General features: G+C 41.8%; 1 protein-coding gene across 4 annotated transcripts in view; it reads left to right on the top strand.

Moving 5' to 3' along the window:
- Positions 1 to 11,923: 11,923 nt before the first annotated feature.
- MSH6 (mutS homolog 6) overlaps positions 11,924 to 13,381 on the top strand; it is a 40,049-nt gene continuing 38,591 nt past the window's right edge. For all 4 annotated transcript variants that reach the window (XR_014490951.1, XR_014490952.1, XR_014490953.1 and 1 more), the window contains exon 1: positions 11,924 to 12,149. Coding sequence is in view for 1 of the 4 variants with exons in the window: in XM_083350429.1 (XP_083206555.1) it covers positions 11,986 to 12,149 (164 nt within the window). In the remaining 3 variants the exon portion in view is untranslated. The remainder of the gene's footprint in view (positions 12,150 to 13,381) is intronic.

A 13,381-nucleotide genomic window follows, 5' to 3' on the forward strand; every position in this document is an offset into this window, starting at 1 on the left:
TTCTAGCAAAAGAAGGAGGGGTTTGTGGAAAGTTCAATCTGACAAACTGTTGCCTCCAGATTGATGACTGGGGGAAAGCAATCAAGGAGATTACTGACTGAATGAGAAAACTTGCCCATGTCCAGTCCAAACTTGGACAGAAACAGTGGATATGGGATGGTTTTCTGGTATCTTTAGTGATTGGAAAAGAGTGCTTTTCCTTGTGGTCCTAGCTTTTGGAAGACTTCTTTTATTGCCTTGTTTGATCCCTCTTATACAGAAAATGGTCACCTCTACCATCTCAGGAATGACCTTTATAGCTTCTTCTGTGGGTGCTAGTAAGCCTAATAAACCAGCAAAGGCTATGACCCTCACAGCAAATCCAAGAAAATACACCTCTATGGTTTATTGATGACAGAAAGCATTCTATCACAAGTGGCTAGTTGGTGTCATGATGGCATGGATGAAAGGAACCAGAGCTCCAGTTTTCTAGTCCAATTTTGATCTGTCTGGAGACCCTAAAGTGTCAGAAAGTTGCCTTGTAGAGGTGACAAGAAGGAAGGGAAGTCTTGGGAGCTTGGAGCCGATTGGGCGGTCAGCCCAATCAAACTGAGGAAACTCTTCAAACAGACAGGAGAAAGGCTGCTGGTAAATATACAGACAGCCTAAGTCATAGACAACCAGGAAAGAAAGCGAAGAATGCGGCAAGCCATGGCATGCTGCTGAACAGCTGATTGTCAACAATGTATTGAGATCTGGGTGAGACTATTTTTTATTTCCTTTTCACTACAGACTTAGAAATATAAATCCCTGGATTGGACAATTTCCAAAAGCAAAGACCCCAGGAAGATTTGGGAAGAAAGGAGTTAAACAGGGTGAAAAATCTTAAATGGGGGAATGAAATTAAGGAATAGAAAAGAATATACAGAAAATGTAATTGGGACTGATTTAAAGAAAACTTTGCTAACTTTTATGATGTGGGAAAATTTCTCTATTTTTGTGAGAATGTGTTTTTTATTAAAAAAAACCCCTCTTTTAAACAGAATATAGACATTATAGTTAAATGAGGACATCTAGTGGTGAGAAGAACACACGACAATAATACAAAAAGAATCTGAGAAATTGCGGACCTTGAATTAACACCTGCTGTAAACAAAAAGAACTTTGTGTGACTCTATACCAGAAAAGGCTTTCTATAATTATATCTTCTGACCTTGGATGTAACTATTATAGAAACTATTTGGGGATAGAGGGCTTTTTATATTTTTGAACTGACTGGAACATTTGGATTAGCTTAAAGCAGTTGGCCTTTTTTACAATTGGATTATAGCCTAAAGCATTTATTTATTTATTTATTTATTTATTGATTGATTGATTGATTGATTGATTGAATTTATATACCGCCCTATTCCTGAAGGACTCAGGGCGGTTCACAGGGTAAGTTAAAAACAATACAAACAAAAAAAATAAAATACAATTAAATTAATACAAGCCCACAAAATTAAGATAACATTAAAATTGAAATTTAAAATTGATTTAATTTAGTTTAACTTAATTTAATTTAATATAATTTAAAATCCCTCAGTCCAGGCCAGACAATTCAAACAACCAAGTTTTTAAGTCCCGGTGAAATGAGCGAAGGTCGGGGGCAGTCCGAAGTTCCATCGGCAGTTCATTCCAAAGGGCGGGCGCACCCATAGAGAACGCCCTCCCCCTGGGAATCACCCGCCGGCAATCTCTAACTGGCGGAACCCTAAGGAGGCCCTCCCTGTGGGCACGCACAGGACGATGGGAAGCTGATGCTGGCAGCAGGTGCTCCCTAAGGTAATCCGGACCCATGCCATTTAGGGCTTTATAGGTCATCACCAGCACCTTGAATCTCACCCGGAGGGCAACTGGAAGCCAATGCAGCTCGCGGAGAAGAGGTGTTACATGAGGGTATCGGGAAACTCCCATTACTACTCGCACAGCAATTTGGCCTTTTTTCTTTTTTCTTTTTCCTTTCTCCCTGTGAATTTACAAACTTACTTAATTGAAAAAATGAGTGCTCCAAACCTTACTAAAATTATGAAAATAACTCCTTCTGCACCCTCTTCTGGAACATCTATTCCAGCAAGCAAGGAATCCATTGAAACAATGTTACAACGAGAAAAGCAAAATAACTTTCAAAAAGAAATGCAAGCTACATTACAGTTAATTCAAGAAACAATACAGAAGAATCATGAAGAGACAAAAAACAACCTAGAGAAGCTAAATGAGCAAACGCTTGACATAAAGACACAATTTGATGTCCATCAACAAATGATTGTTAAAAATGAACAAAGAATTCAGATAATGGAAGATAAATCAGAAGAAACTGATAAAAAAAATGGAGGCAATAATGGAAGAAAATGAAAGGCTAGAACAAACAAATCAAAGTTTAGAAGGAGCGATTGCAGCCTTGGAAATGGAGAAAGCTATACACTATCTAAGATTTCAAAATATACCTGAACACAAGGAGGAAGACATAGCAGAAGTGATTATTAACCTATTGGCGGAGGCCCTAAAAATAGACGAAATCAAAATACAACTGGAGATTAATGAAATATTTATAATGAATTCAAGTTACGTGAGGAAGCACAAATTGCATAGAGAAGTCCATGTAAGATTTGTAAAGAAAACAACAAAGGATGAGATACTGAGAAGAGTTAGAGACGACCATGGTGGGATTCAACCAGTTTGCACCAGTTCAGCAGAACCAGTAGCTAATTTTTTAATGGCCAGGCCCAGAATGGACTTCTAGAAGCAGCATCCACACAGGGAACTGTGTTGTGCTGGGAGTCTCCCGATACTCCCATGTTACACCTTTGCTCCGCGAGCTGCATTGGCTGCCGGTTGTCCTCCGGGTGAGATTCAAGGTGTTGGTAATGACTTACAAAGCCCTACATGGCATGGGTCCAGATTACCTACGGCAACACCTGCGGCCGGCGTCAACTTCCCTCCGTCCAGTGCGCTCCCACAGAGGGCCTCCTCAGGGTGCCTCCGATCAAAGAATGTCGATTGGTGGCCCCCAGGGGGAGGGCATTCTCTGTGGGCGCGCCAGACCTGTGGAACCGCCTCCCGGTTGAGCTCCGGATGGCCCCCGACCTTCGCTCCTTCTGGCGCGATCTGAAAACTTATTTATTTGAGCAATCTGACCTGGTCTGATGGGTTAGGGTTGGGGTTTTAATATGTTTTTAATACTGTTTTAAACTTGGGCTAAATATTTAATCGTTTTTTAACTTTTGTATTCCGTTTTTATATTTATTGCCCTGTACACCGCCCTGAGTCCTTCAGGAGAAGGGTGGTATAAAAATATAATAAATAACTAAATAACTAACGAAATAAATAAATAAACTGATTGTTCACATATTTGAATCCCACCACTGGAGATCTAATTTTTCTTTTTTTTTTCTAATTTAATTTGTATACCGCCCTTCTCCCGAAGGACTCAGGGCGGTGAACAGGGCAATACATAATAAAAAACAGAATACAAAATTAAAAAGTGATTAAACAACTATGCCCGTAGTAATTAATACATATTAAAAATTAAAACTAATTATAAAAAACCCAACCCCATCCCGTCAGACCAGGCCAGCTTGTTCAAAAAAGGTTTTGAGATCGCGCCGGAAGGAGCGAAGGTCGGGGGCCATCCGGAGCTCGACCGGTAAGCAGTTCCATAGGTCTGGCGCGCCCACAGAGAACGCTCTCCCCCTGGGGGCCACCAATTGGCATTCTTTGATCGGAGGCACCCTGAGGAGGCCCTCTCTGTGGGAGCGCACTGGACGGAGGGAAGTTGACGCCGGCTGCAGGTGTAGCCGTAGGTAATCCGGACCCATGCCATGAAGGGCTTTGTAAGTCATCACTAACACCTTGAACCTGATGACCCATTACAATATAAAAACAGAGAAATCGTGGTGTTGAAACAGATCCCCAAGAGCAAGGTTTTTCAACCAGTAGTACGGGAACCACTTGTGGTACATTGGCACCTGGCAGGTGGTACGCGACCATCCTAGAAGAGTGGTAGCGGGGGAGGGGAATGAGCTGAACTGGTGGCAACACCGCACAAGCCGGAGCAAGAGATGGCTGGAGCTGCAGGGCTGTCAGGGCTCAGTGGAAGTGCCAGGATCGGCGCCAGGCTCCAGCAGCTGGAATATTGCAGCATCTCCAGGGTCTGCCAATCCTCAACAGAAATGCTCACAACAATGAAAACCTCAGACAGGAGGAAGAGCACCGCTGGGCGGGCAGGCAGGTGTCTTGCTCAGCGGTGGCTTGGGGAGCACTTTTTTCAGTGCCATTGTAAATTCAAACAGTCACTAAGTGAACTGTTGTAAGTTGAGCACTACCTGTACTTCATCACTTTTTTCCTTTTTTTGGTCATCAAGCTTTTGACACCTTGCTAGGCGACTGGTGGTACTCGGATGTTGCCATATCCTAAAAGTGGTACAATGGGTGAAAAGGTTGAAAAGCCCTGCCCAAGAGAATAAGGGACACAGAAAAACAATATCACCTTCTGACTACAAAGCTAATTGCAAAAGATGTAAACTTGAGATGGTTAATGCCAGAAGGGATCCTAATTAACTGGAACAATACAAGATATCGATTGGACTCAGTTTGGAAGGCAGAAGACTTTGATGAAAGAAATAGAGCTTTCTCAGGAGAAAGAACACAATACCAACAAAAGGATAGAAAAGACCAGAAACAGACAAAACAAACAGCAGAGGAAACAACTTCACAAATAGAAGAAGAGAAAGACAGACCAAGAGGATGAGGGAATGGCAAGAGAGCAGAGGACTATGAGATAGACAAACCTAAATATAAGTAAACAAAATGGAGAAAGAAAATTGATTTTTTTTCAGTGAATATAAACAGATTGAATTCTCCACCAAAAAGGAAAAGAATCTTCAAAAAAACTGCAGAAATTAAATATTGATATTGTCTGCAAGAGACACACACAAAAAACAATATTATAAACTTTTGGAATATCCAAAAATTGGGAAACTTTATTATGCATCAGCCTAACAACAAAAAAGAGGAGTAGCTGTATATATTATAGAGATAATAGACTCTAAAATAATTTACTCAGATGAAGAAGGAAGAATTGTAATGGTGGAAATATTTTAAAATAAAAACAGATACTTTTGGTAGTAATATATGCACCAAATAACAAACAAGAAGAATTTTATCAAAATCTTTATAGAAAAATTCCAGAAATAGTATATAAAAATATTTGCCTACTAGGAGATTTTAACACAATAGTAGATGAGACACTAGGTCACAGGTCTGCAACCCGCGGCTCCGGAGCCGCATGCGGCTCTTTCAGTCATCTCCTGCGGCTCCCAGTCCTCTGCCATGTGTAGTCCCAAAAAAAAAGTGGGACTAAAAAAGTTCAACCAATCAATTCAAATATGCAGGGTAGGTGCATATCTCGCCTTGGCTCCTCTCTTCAGTGAAACCCTGTTCTGCGCATGCACGATTGTACGCACGTGCGTACACATTTTTTGCAGCTCCAAGCTTTTCCTTTTGTGAGGGAACCCGTTCCGAGTGGCTCTTTCAATGTTTCAGGTTGCTGACACCTGCACTAGATTATAAAAGTAGCAAAACAGGAAAACATGGAAGAAAGACTTTTTTCAACATGATAGAGGAAATTGGTGTACAAGATACTTGGAGAGAACTGAATCCAGAAAAATTACAATATACATTTTACTCGAACAGTTATAAACCTTGGTCTAGAATTGACATGATTTGGATGATGCCTGAACTAAGAATTAACATGTAGGAAGTTCAGTTAGAATTAGGTACTTGGGCAGACCATAATCCTTTAAAAATGACATGGAAAGGAATGCAGAAAAAATTAAGATGGACTTTGAACCTATCATTATTAAAAGAGAAATAATTTACAGAATTAGCAACAAAAGAAATGGATTTTTTCCAAAGAAAATAAAAAAGATTCAACACTACAAAATGTATGTGACATTGCCAAAGCATATTTTCGAGGTGTAGGTATAACATACATGGCAAAAAAGAATAAAGAAAAAAGACAATAATGTATGCTTTTAAGGGAAGAATTTTAAAAAAACAGAATTAGAACTACAAATAAATCAACAAAAGAAAGTATTGAAGACAAATGGAAATAATAAAACATAAATTAAATAGAATCAGAATAACTGAAACAAGTCAAAAGAGCAAAACAATTTTTTTTTGAAAATGGTGAGCTTACAAAGTTAAAAAACAGAAGGAGAAAAATTTGATAAGCAATTTAGTAGATGAAAAAGGCTGTCTACAATTTAAAAATGAGACAATAAAAAAGATAATAAGAATATTATGAAAAACTGTATGATATGGAAGAAATTAGGAGGAAACAATTCAATATATGGGAAAAAAAATAATTAAAAAAAATGTTTAAAAAATTCCAGAAAACTTTAAGACCATGTTAAATGAGAAAATAACAATGATGGAATTAATAGTGGCTATAAAAAACAAAAAAAATGAAAAAACACCGGGACCAGATGGGCTACCAGCAGAGTTCTACAAATGCTTACAAGATATACTAAGCTTACCCTTGAAAGATGTTTGTAAAGAATTTTTATTGGAGGCTAAACTCCCTAATACATGAATAGAAGCAAATATTACTCTGCTACCAAAAGAAGACTCTGATCTGAAACAGATAAAAAAAAACTACAGACCGATATCATTATGTGGATTATAAAATCTTTACTTCAATAATAGCTGAGAGACTGAAAAGATTTTTGATTGAATTTATACATCCAAACCAAAACGGATTTCTATCAAAGGGACAAATAAAAAACAATTTAAGAGTTATAAAGGACATATTGGAATATTACAAAATGCACCTGGGGAAACAACTGGCATTTGACAATGTTTCTTGGCAATTTATGATTCAACAACTAAAGACAATGGACTTTGGACAAAATTTTATAAATATGACTAAGACAATATACCGTGAACAAAAAGCAAAAGTGATTGTAAATGGAGACTATACAGAGAATTTTGATATAAGAAAAGGCATAAGACAAGGATGTCCACTATCCCCATTGTTATTCATTTTAACTTTGGAAGTTTTAAATAGAAATATTAGACAGGACTCAGAAATTAAAGGACTGGAAATAAAAGGCAAAACTTATAAACTGCAAGCATTTGCAGATGACCTGGTATTTATCCTAGAGCAGGGCTTTTCAACCACTGGTACGGGTACCACCTGGCAGGTGGTACATGACCATCCTAGAAAAGTGGTAGCGGGAGAGGGGGATGAGCTGAACCAGTGGCAACACTGCACAAGCCTGAGTGAGACGGCTGGAGCTGTAGGGCTGTCAGGGCTCAGTGGAAGTGCCGGGATCAGCGCCGGGCTCCACCTGGCGCTTTTGAGCCCAGAAGAAGCGCTGATCTGCTGGAATGTTGCAGCATCTCCAGGGTCTTGTGATTTACATTCAGATGCTTGGTAACTGATTCATATTTATGACGCTAAGTGTCCCAGGGTTATGTGAAGTGACCAATACCTGCTGCAACCACCCAGCAGAGGGGGGAAAATAAAAACCAAACACACCCCCACCCCACCCCCACTGCCAATCCTCAACATAAATGCTCACAACAATGAAAACCTTGGACAGGAGGAAGAGCGCTGCCGGGCAGGAAGGCAGTTGTCTTGCTCGGCTGTGGCTTGTGGGGCACTTTTTCAGTGCCATTGTAACTTCAAACAGTCACTAAGTGAACTGTTGTAAGTTGAGGACTGCCTGTACTTCATCACTTTTTTCCTTTTTTGGGGGGGGTCATCAGGTCTGTGACACCTTGCTAGGCGACTGGTGGTACTCGGATGTTGCCATATCCATAAGTGGTACAATGAGTGAAAAGGTTGAAAAGCCCTGACCTAGAGGAGACTTTGGAGATGATTTCTAAATTATTAGAAAAGACAGAACAGATTGGAGAGGTAGCAGGACTGAAGATAAACAGAAAAGACCAAAGTGATAGTTAAAAATCTTACAGATAAACAACAAAGAAACTGTCAGAAAAAATAGAACTACAAATAGTTAAAAAGGTTAAATACTTGGGAATATACTTGAGCAAGATGCTCAATGATAAAAGAAGATAAGTATATAAAATTACTATACCAAATAAAGCTTGACTTGGAAAAATGGAAAAATCTGCAATTGTTGATGTTAGGAAGAATCGCTAGGGTGAAAATGAACATATTACCAAAAAATACTGCTTTTATTAAAAAAAATATTTATTTATTTATTTATTTATTTATTTTTATAAACCGCCCTTCTCCCGAGGGACTCGGGGCGGTGTACAGAGTAAGGTAGGCAAACATAATGAAACAGTACTGAAAAACAATAATCAAAACAAACTGGGACCCCAATTAGAGCTATCAGGCCAGGCCGGACTGCTGGAATAGGTAAGTCTTTAAGTCGCGCCGGAAGGTGCGGAGGTCTGGGGCCATCCGGATTTCAGTTGGTAAGCAGTTCCAGAGGGCTGGCGCACCCACTGAGAATGCCCTCCCCCTGGGGGCCACCAGCCGACATTCCTTGAGCGGTGGCACCCTGAGGAGGCCGTCTCTGTGGGAGCGCACAGGGCGGTGGGGTGTTGACATTGGCAGAAGGTGCTCCCGTAGGTAGTCCGGACCCATGCCATGTAGGGCTTTGTATGTCATTGTTAGCACCTTGAACTTCACTCGGAAGGCAACCGGAAGCCAGTGCAGCGCACGGAGGAGAGGTGTGATATGGGAGTATCGGGAGGCTCCCAAGTGTCCGTGCCGCTGCACTTTGCACCAGTTGAAGCTTCCGAGTGGATCTCAAGGGCAGCCCCATGTAGAGAGCGTTACAGTAGTCTAGGCGAGAAGACACAAGGGCATGGGTGACTGTACGTAAGGCATCCAGGTTCAGATAAGGCCGTAGTTGGCGCACCAGTCGAACCCGGGAGAAGGCCCCCTTGGTCACAGCTCCTATGTGATCTTCCAGGGAGAGCTGTGAGTCTAGGAGGACACCCAGGTTGCGGGCCCTATCAACAGGGGGTAGTAACTCATCCCCGATGTTAAGGGGTGGGATGCTCTGAGTATCCTGGCTTGCCGGTACGTACAGCCATTCAGTCTTATCCAGGTTCAGTTGAAGCCTGTTCCTCCCCATCCATTCTCGGACCGCTTTCAGGCAGCGGGACATCACGTCGAGGGCATCACTGATGCTGTTTGGAGTTGAGATGAAAAGCTGGGTGTCATCAGCATACTGATGGTACCCTACTCCAAAGCTACGAATGATCTCACCCAGCGGTTTCATGTAGATGTTGAACAGGAGAGGCGAGAGGACCGACCCCTGGGGGACTCCGCAAACGAGAGGCCTCGGGGTCGACCTCTGTCCCCCTGCCAGCACCGACTGCGAGCGACCCTGGAGAAAGGAGGAGAACCAACGCAGAACCGTGCCTCCCACTCCCAGTCCCCTGAGGCGCCGCAGCAAGATACCATGGTCGATGGTATCGAAAGCCGCTGAAAGGTCTAATAAGACTAGGACAGAGGAATGGCCCCTGTCCCGGGCTCTCCAGAGATCATTCATCAGAGCGACCAATGCCGTCTCCGTGCTGTAGCCCGATTGGCACGGGTCTAGATAAACCACTTCATCCAGGACCTGAGGAAGTTGGTGAGCCACCACGCTCTCAACAACCTTCGCAAGGAAGCGAAGATTGGAGACTGGACAAAAGTTATTCAATGAGGATGGGTCCAAGGTGGGCTTCTTGAGGAGAGGTCTCCCCACCGCCTCCTTCAAGGCGGTAGGGAAGTGACCCTCACTCAGAGAAGCGGAGATGACCGCCAGGAACCAGCCTCGTGTCCCCTCTCGAGCCGATAAGCCAGCCAGGAAGGGCACGGGTCCAGTAAGCATGTGGAGGAGCTCAACCTCCTCATAATCCTGTCCACTTCCTTAGGAGTCACAGGATCAAATTCCTCCCAGATGACGTCGACAAGACTGTCCATGTCTTGTTCTTCCAACTCTGCCCAGTTGGAGTCCAGGCCGGTTCGAATCCGAGCAATTTTATCCAACAAATACCTATAAAACTGGGGGGAAAAATTCTTTGAAGACTTAAATTCCCTAATTTTAAAAAGTATTTGACAAGGAAAGAAAGCTAGAATTAAATTGAAAATGTTACAAGAAGCTAAAGTTTTTGGTTTGTCAGAGTGGGTTTTATATTATCAAGCATCAGTGTTAACATGGATAAAGAATGGATAACCCTCAGAAACAAAAGATTGTTGTATTTGGAGGGACATGATTTAGAACTCGGTCGGCATGCTTTCTTATGGTACAGGAAAAATAAAATTCATATTTTCAAAATCACTATATTAGAAATGCATTTTTAACATGAGAAAAAATAAAATGTAAAATATATTTGAAAATTCCAGGATGGCTTTCAACAATGGAAGCATTTGTACATCCAAATTTACTGTAGTCTGTCTTGAGAAAATATGGACATACGGTATATATTCTGAACTCTGAAGGGAACTTAAAATCTAGACAAGAGATGGAAAATCAGGGTATTGATCTATCATGGTGGTCACATTTACAAATGCAAGGGACGTATGATAAAAGATGTTAAACTGTATGGATTTTATAAAGAGCAGATTTTGTTTGATCAGATATTGCTAACCTCTGATGAAAAACTAATTAAGAAAATGTATAATTTTTTATTAAATTTGAAAATGGAAAATGAACAAGTAAAAGAAACAATGATAATATGGGCAAAGAACTTTGGATACAATATACTTAGAGAAATGGCAGAGCCTGCGGGAAAGAAATTATGAACTGACAACATCAACCTCTTATAATGAAAACTTACGTTTTATAGATGGCATCTGCCACCAGCAAGATTAGCAAAAATGTTTAAAAATATGGCAGATAAATGCTGGAAATGTAATCATAAACCAGGTACTTTTTATCATATGTGGTGGACATGTGTTAAAGCAAAGATATTGGACAAAAATACATACTTGGCTAGAAAAGATGATGGAGAAACATACAGATTTTAAAACTGAACTCTTTTTATTAGGCATAATGCTAGAAAAACTTAACAAAGTGTGCATTTGATTTTTGCACGTTAAGAATTACATTCACACAATACTGGAAAAAATGAAATACCATGAGAGGAAGAAATAATTAAAAAAATACTAGACTGTGCGGAAATGGACAGACTTACTTTGAGGTTGAAAGAAAAAGAAGAAACAGAATATTTTCAAATGAGGGACTTATTTTGTCAATGGTTGGAGAATCGAATTAGGGATTAGGAATTTAGTGAATGATAAACTCAAGACAACACGTTTGTTGAATAAGCACTGTTGAATTGTATTTTTTAAAAAATCAATACAAACTAATAAAGCATGCTATCAAAAAAATTAAGACCAGAGACTGGCACCAGAGGAGCTCCTTTCCCACCTCGCTGCTTGAGAAAAGAACTCCTATACTCTTTCACTCCTGCGGTAACAATAACGGTCCGAAATGCATTTCGCCGTTGCACTGCTTTCCTACTACTACTGGGTGAAATGCCTTACAACGCGCGCCATTCTGGCCCACGCAGGCCGGGAAGGCAGATTATGAGAATCGTAGACCAATCCAAGGAGAAGACATATTAGAGAACAGTACTCCCGATTAAGCTAATTATTCCTAACCCGGAAGGACTCGTTCTTCTCGGCTCCCGGTTTCTAAAAGAATCCTTCCATTCCCGCCCAGCTCTTTTGGCGAGAAACCGCCACTGGGAGGGCTTCCCGCTCGCTCGGGCAGCAGCCACGGCGCTGAGCTTCCTTCCAAGTAGGGCGAAAGGCGGGTTCTTTCTTAGCCCGGAACTGGGCTGGGACGGTCCCTCGGAGCTGACTGGGCGGAGTCGCAGATTTCGCGCGTTGCTCAGCCAGCGTGACGGAGGAGAGGGGAGGCGTAAAGCTGCTCGCCTCGTCTTCTCGGCTGCGGTTCCTCGTTTTTTTTTTTTTCCCCAGCCGCCGCCATGTCCCGCCAGAGCAGCCTCCTAACGTTTTTCTCAAAGCCTGCGGAGAAGAATAATGACGGCGGCAGCGGCAGCCCCACAAGCGACGCCGAGGGCCGCCCTCAGGTTTCGGCCAGTGCCTCTAGTAGCAGCCAGAGCAGGACGCCAGCTCTGCCGGTGGATTGGTGAGCCGTGGTCCAGCGCCAGGGGAAAAGCAGCCGAGTTCTTCTGCCAGGCCCGCTTTTCCCGGGCTTTCTCCACCTAGGCCTGAAGCAGCTTCCGTCTCGAGGGAGCGCACAATAGAGTTTTGGGGCGGGGGAGGGGGGGCTTCTTATCGGCAGCTGCTCTTGCTAGGCCCTCGTTGACACTTAACTTGCAAGAGCCATTTCTTCGTGGCTGGAGGGCATCGTGGCAATATAGCTTGGCCGTATGCCGGAATGGGTAGATCAGGGGTCTTCAAACTTGGCCCTTTTATGACTTGTGGACTTCAACTCCCAGAATTCCTCAGCCAGCAAAGCTGGCTGAGGAATTCTGGGAGTTGAAGTCCACAATTCTGGGAGTTGAAGTCCACAAGTCATAAAAGGGCCAAGTTTGAAGACCCCTGGGGTAGATAAAGCGCACTGCTTACCTAAGGGGAGAATTCAGCAATGAATGAATTGGTTGACCTGGCGTTATTTGTGTGCATACCGGTCGTGTGCATTTCATTAGAGTAAAAGACAGACTGGTAATAAAACAAGTGCCAATGTATAGCTACATGTCTATGGAGATTCTCAGTCATCCAGGTCATGGTTGTCCCAAAGGTGCTTTTTTTTAAGAGCTGAAGAAGCTTCTTGGAAGAGAAGCGAAATGCCTTCAAAGAAAAACAAAGTCCAGTTGCTTCTTGAAAAAACGTCTTTGGGACAAGTGTCAGTGTAGCTTTTGAGATAAGTGATACTACTGTACAGTTTACTGTTTTTTAAAATAGTCATCTTGTAAGTTTTTAAGTTAAGTTTAATGGAAAAGTGTGATATAAAGTGAGCTACAGGTATAAGAAAGTGGGTAGTGGTAGCATAGTATATACATGGAAAAATAAAAAGATTTTGTAAAATGGAAGTATAGGGAAAAACTGGCTAAAATGTTATTGTCAGTTCCATTTTTTTTCTGTGGTATGTTTATCCACTTTTCATTCTGCATTTTTAATTTCCTGATCTAGTCTAAGAGCCAATTTGATGTTGTGCTTATAGGCAATGGACTAGAAATCAGATACGTTATGAATATATGAGTTCTAGTTTAAGAACAAAACTAGTTGGATAACTTCAGGCAAGTCACTGGCTCTAGGCAGAAGCAGTAGAAACCACTGCCAAATATGTTGCATGACTAGTATAATTTGCCTGATTAATGTTTTTCAAGTCATAATCTGTCTAGCATTGAGTTAACG

Source organism: Vipera ursinii (genome assembly GCF_947247035.1).
Source record: "Vipera ursinii genome assembly, chromosome: 1".
In the NCBI taxonomy this organism is placed as follows: domain Eukaryota; kingdom Metazoa; phylum Chordata; class Lepidosauria; order Squamata; family Viperidae; genus Vipera; species Vipera ursinii.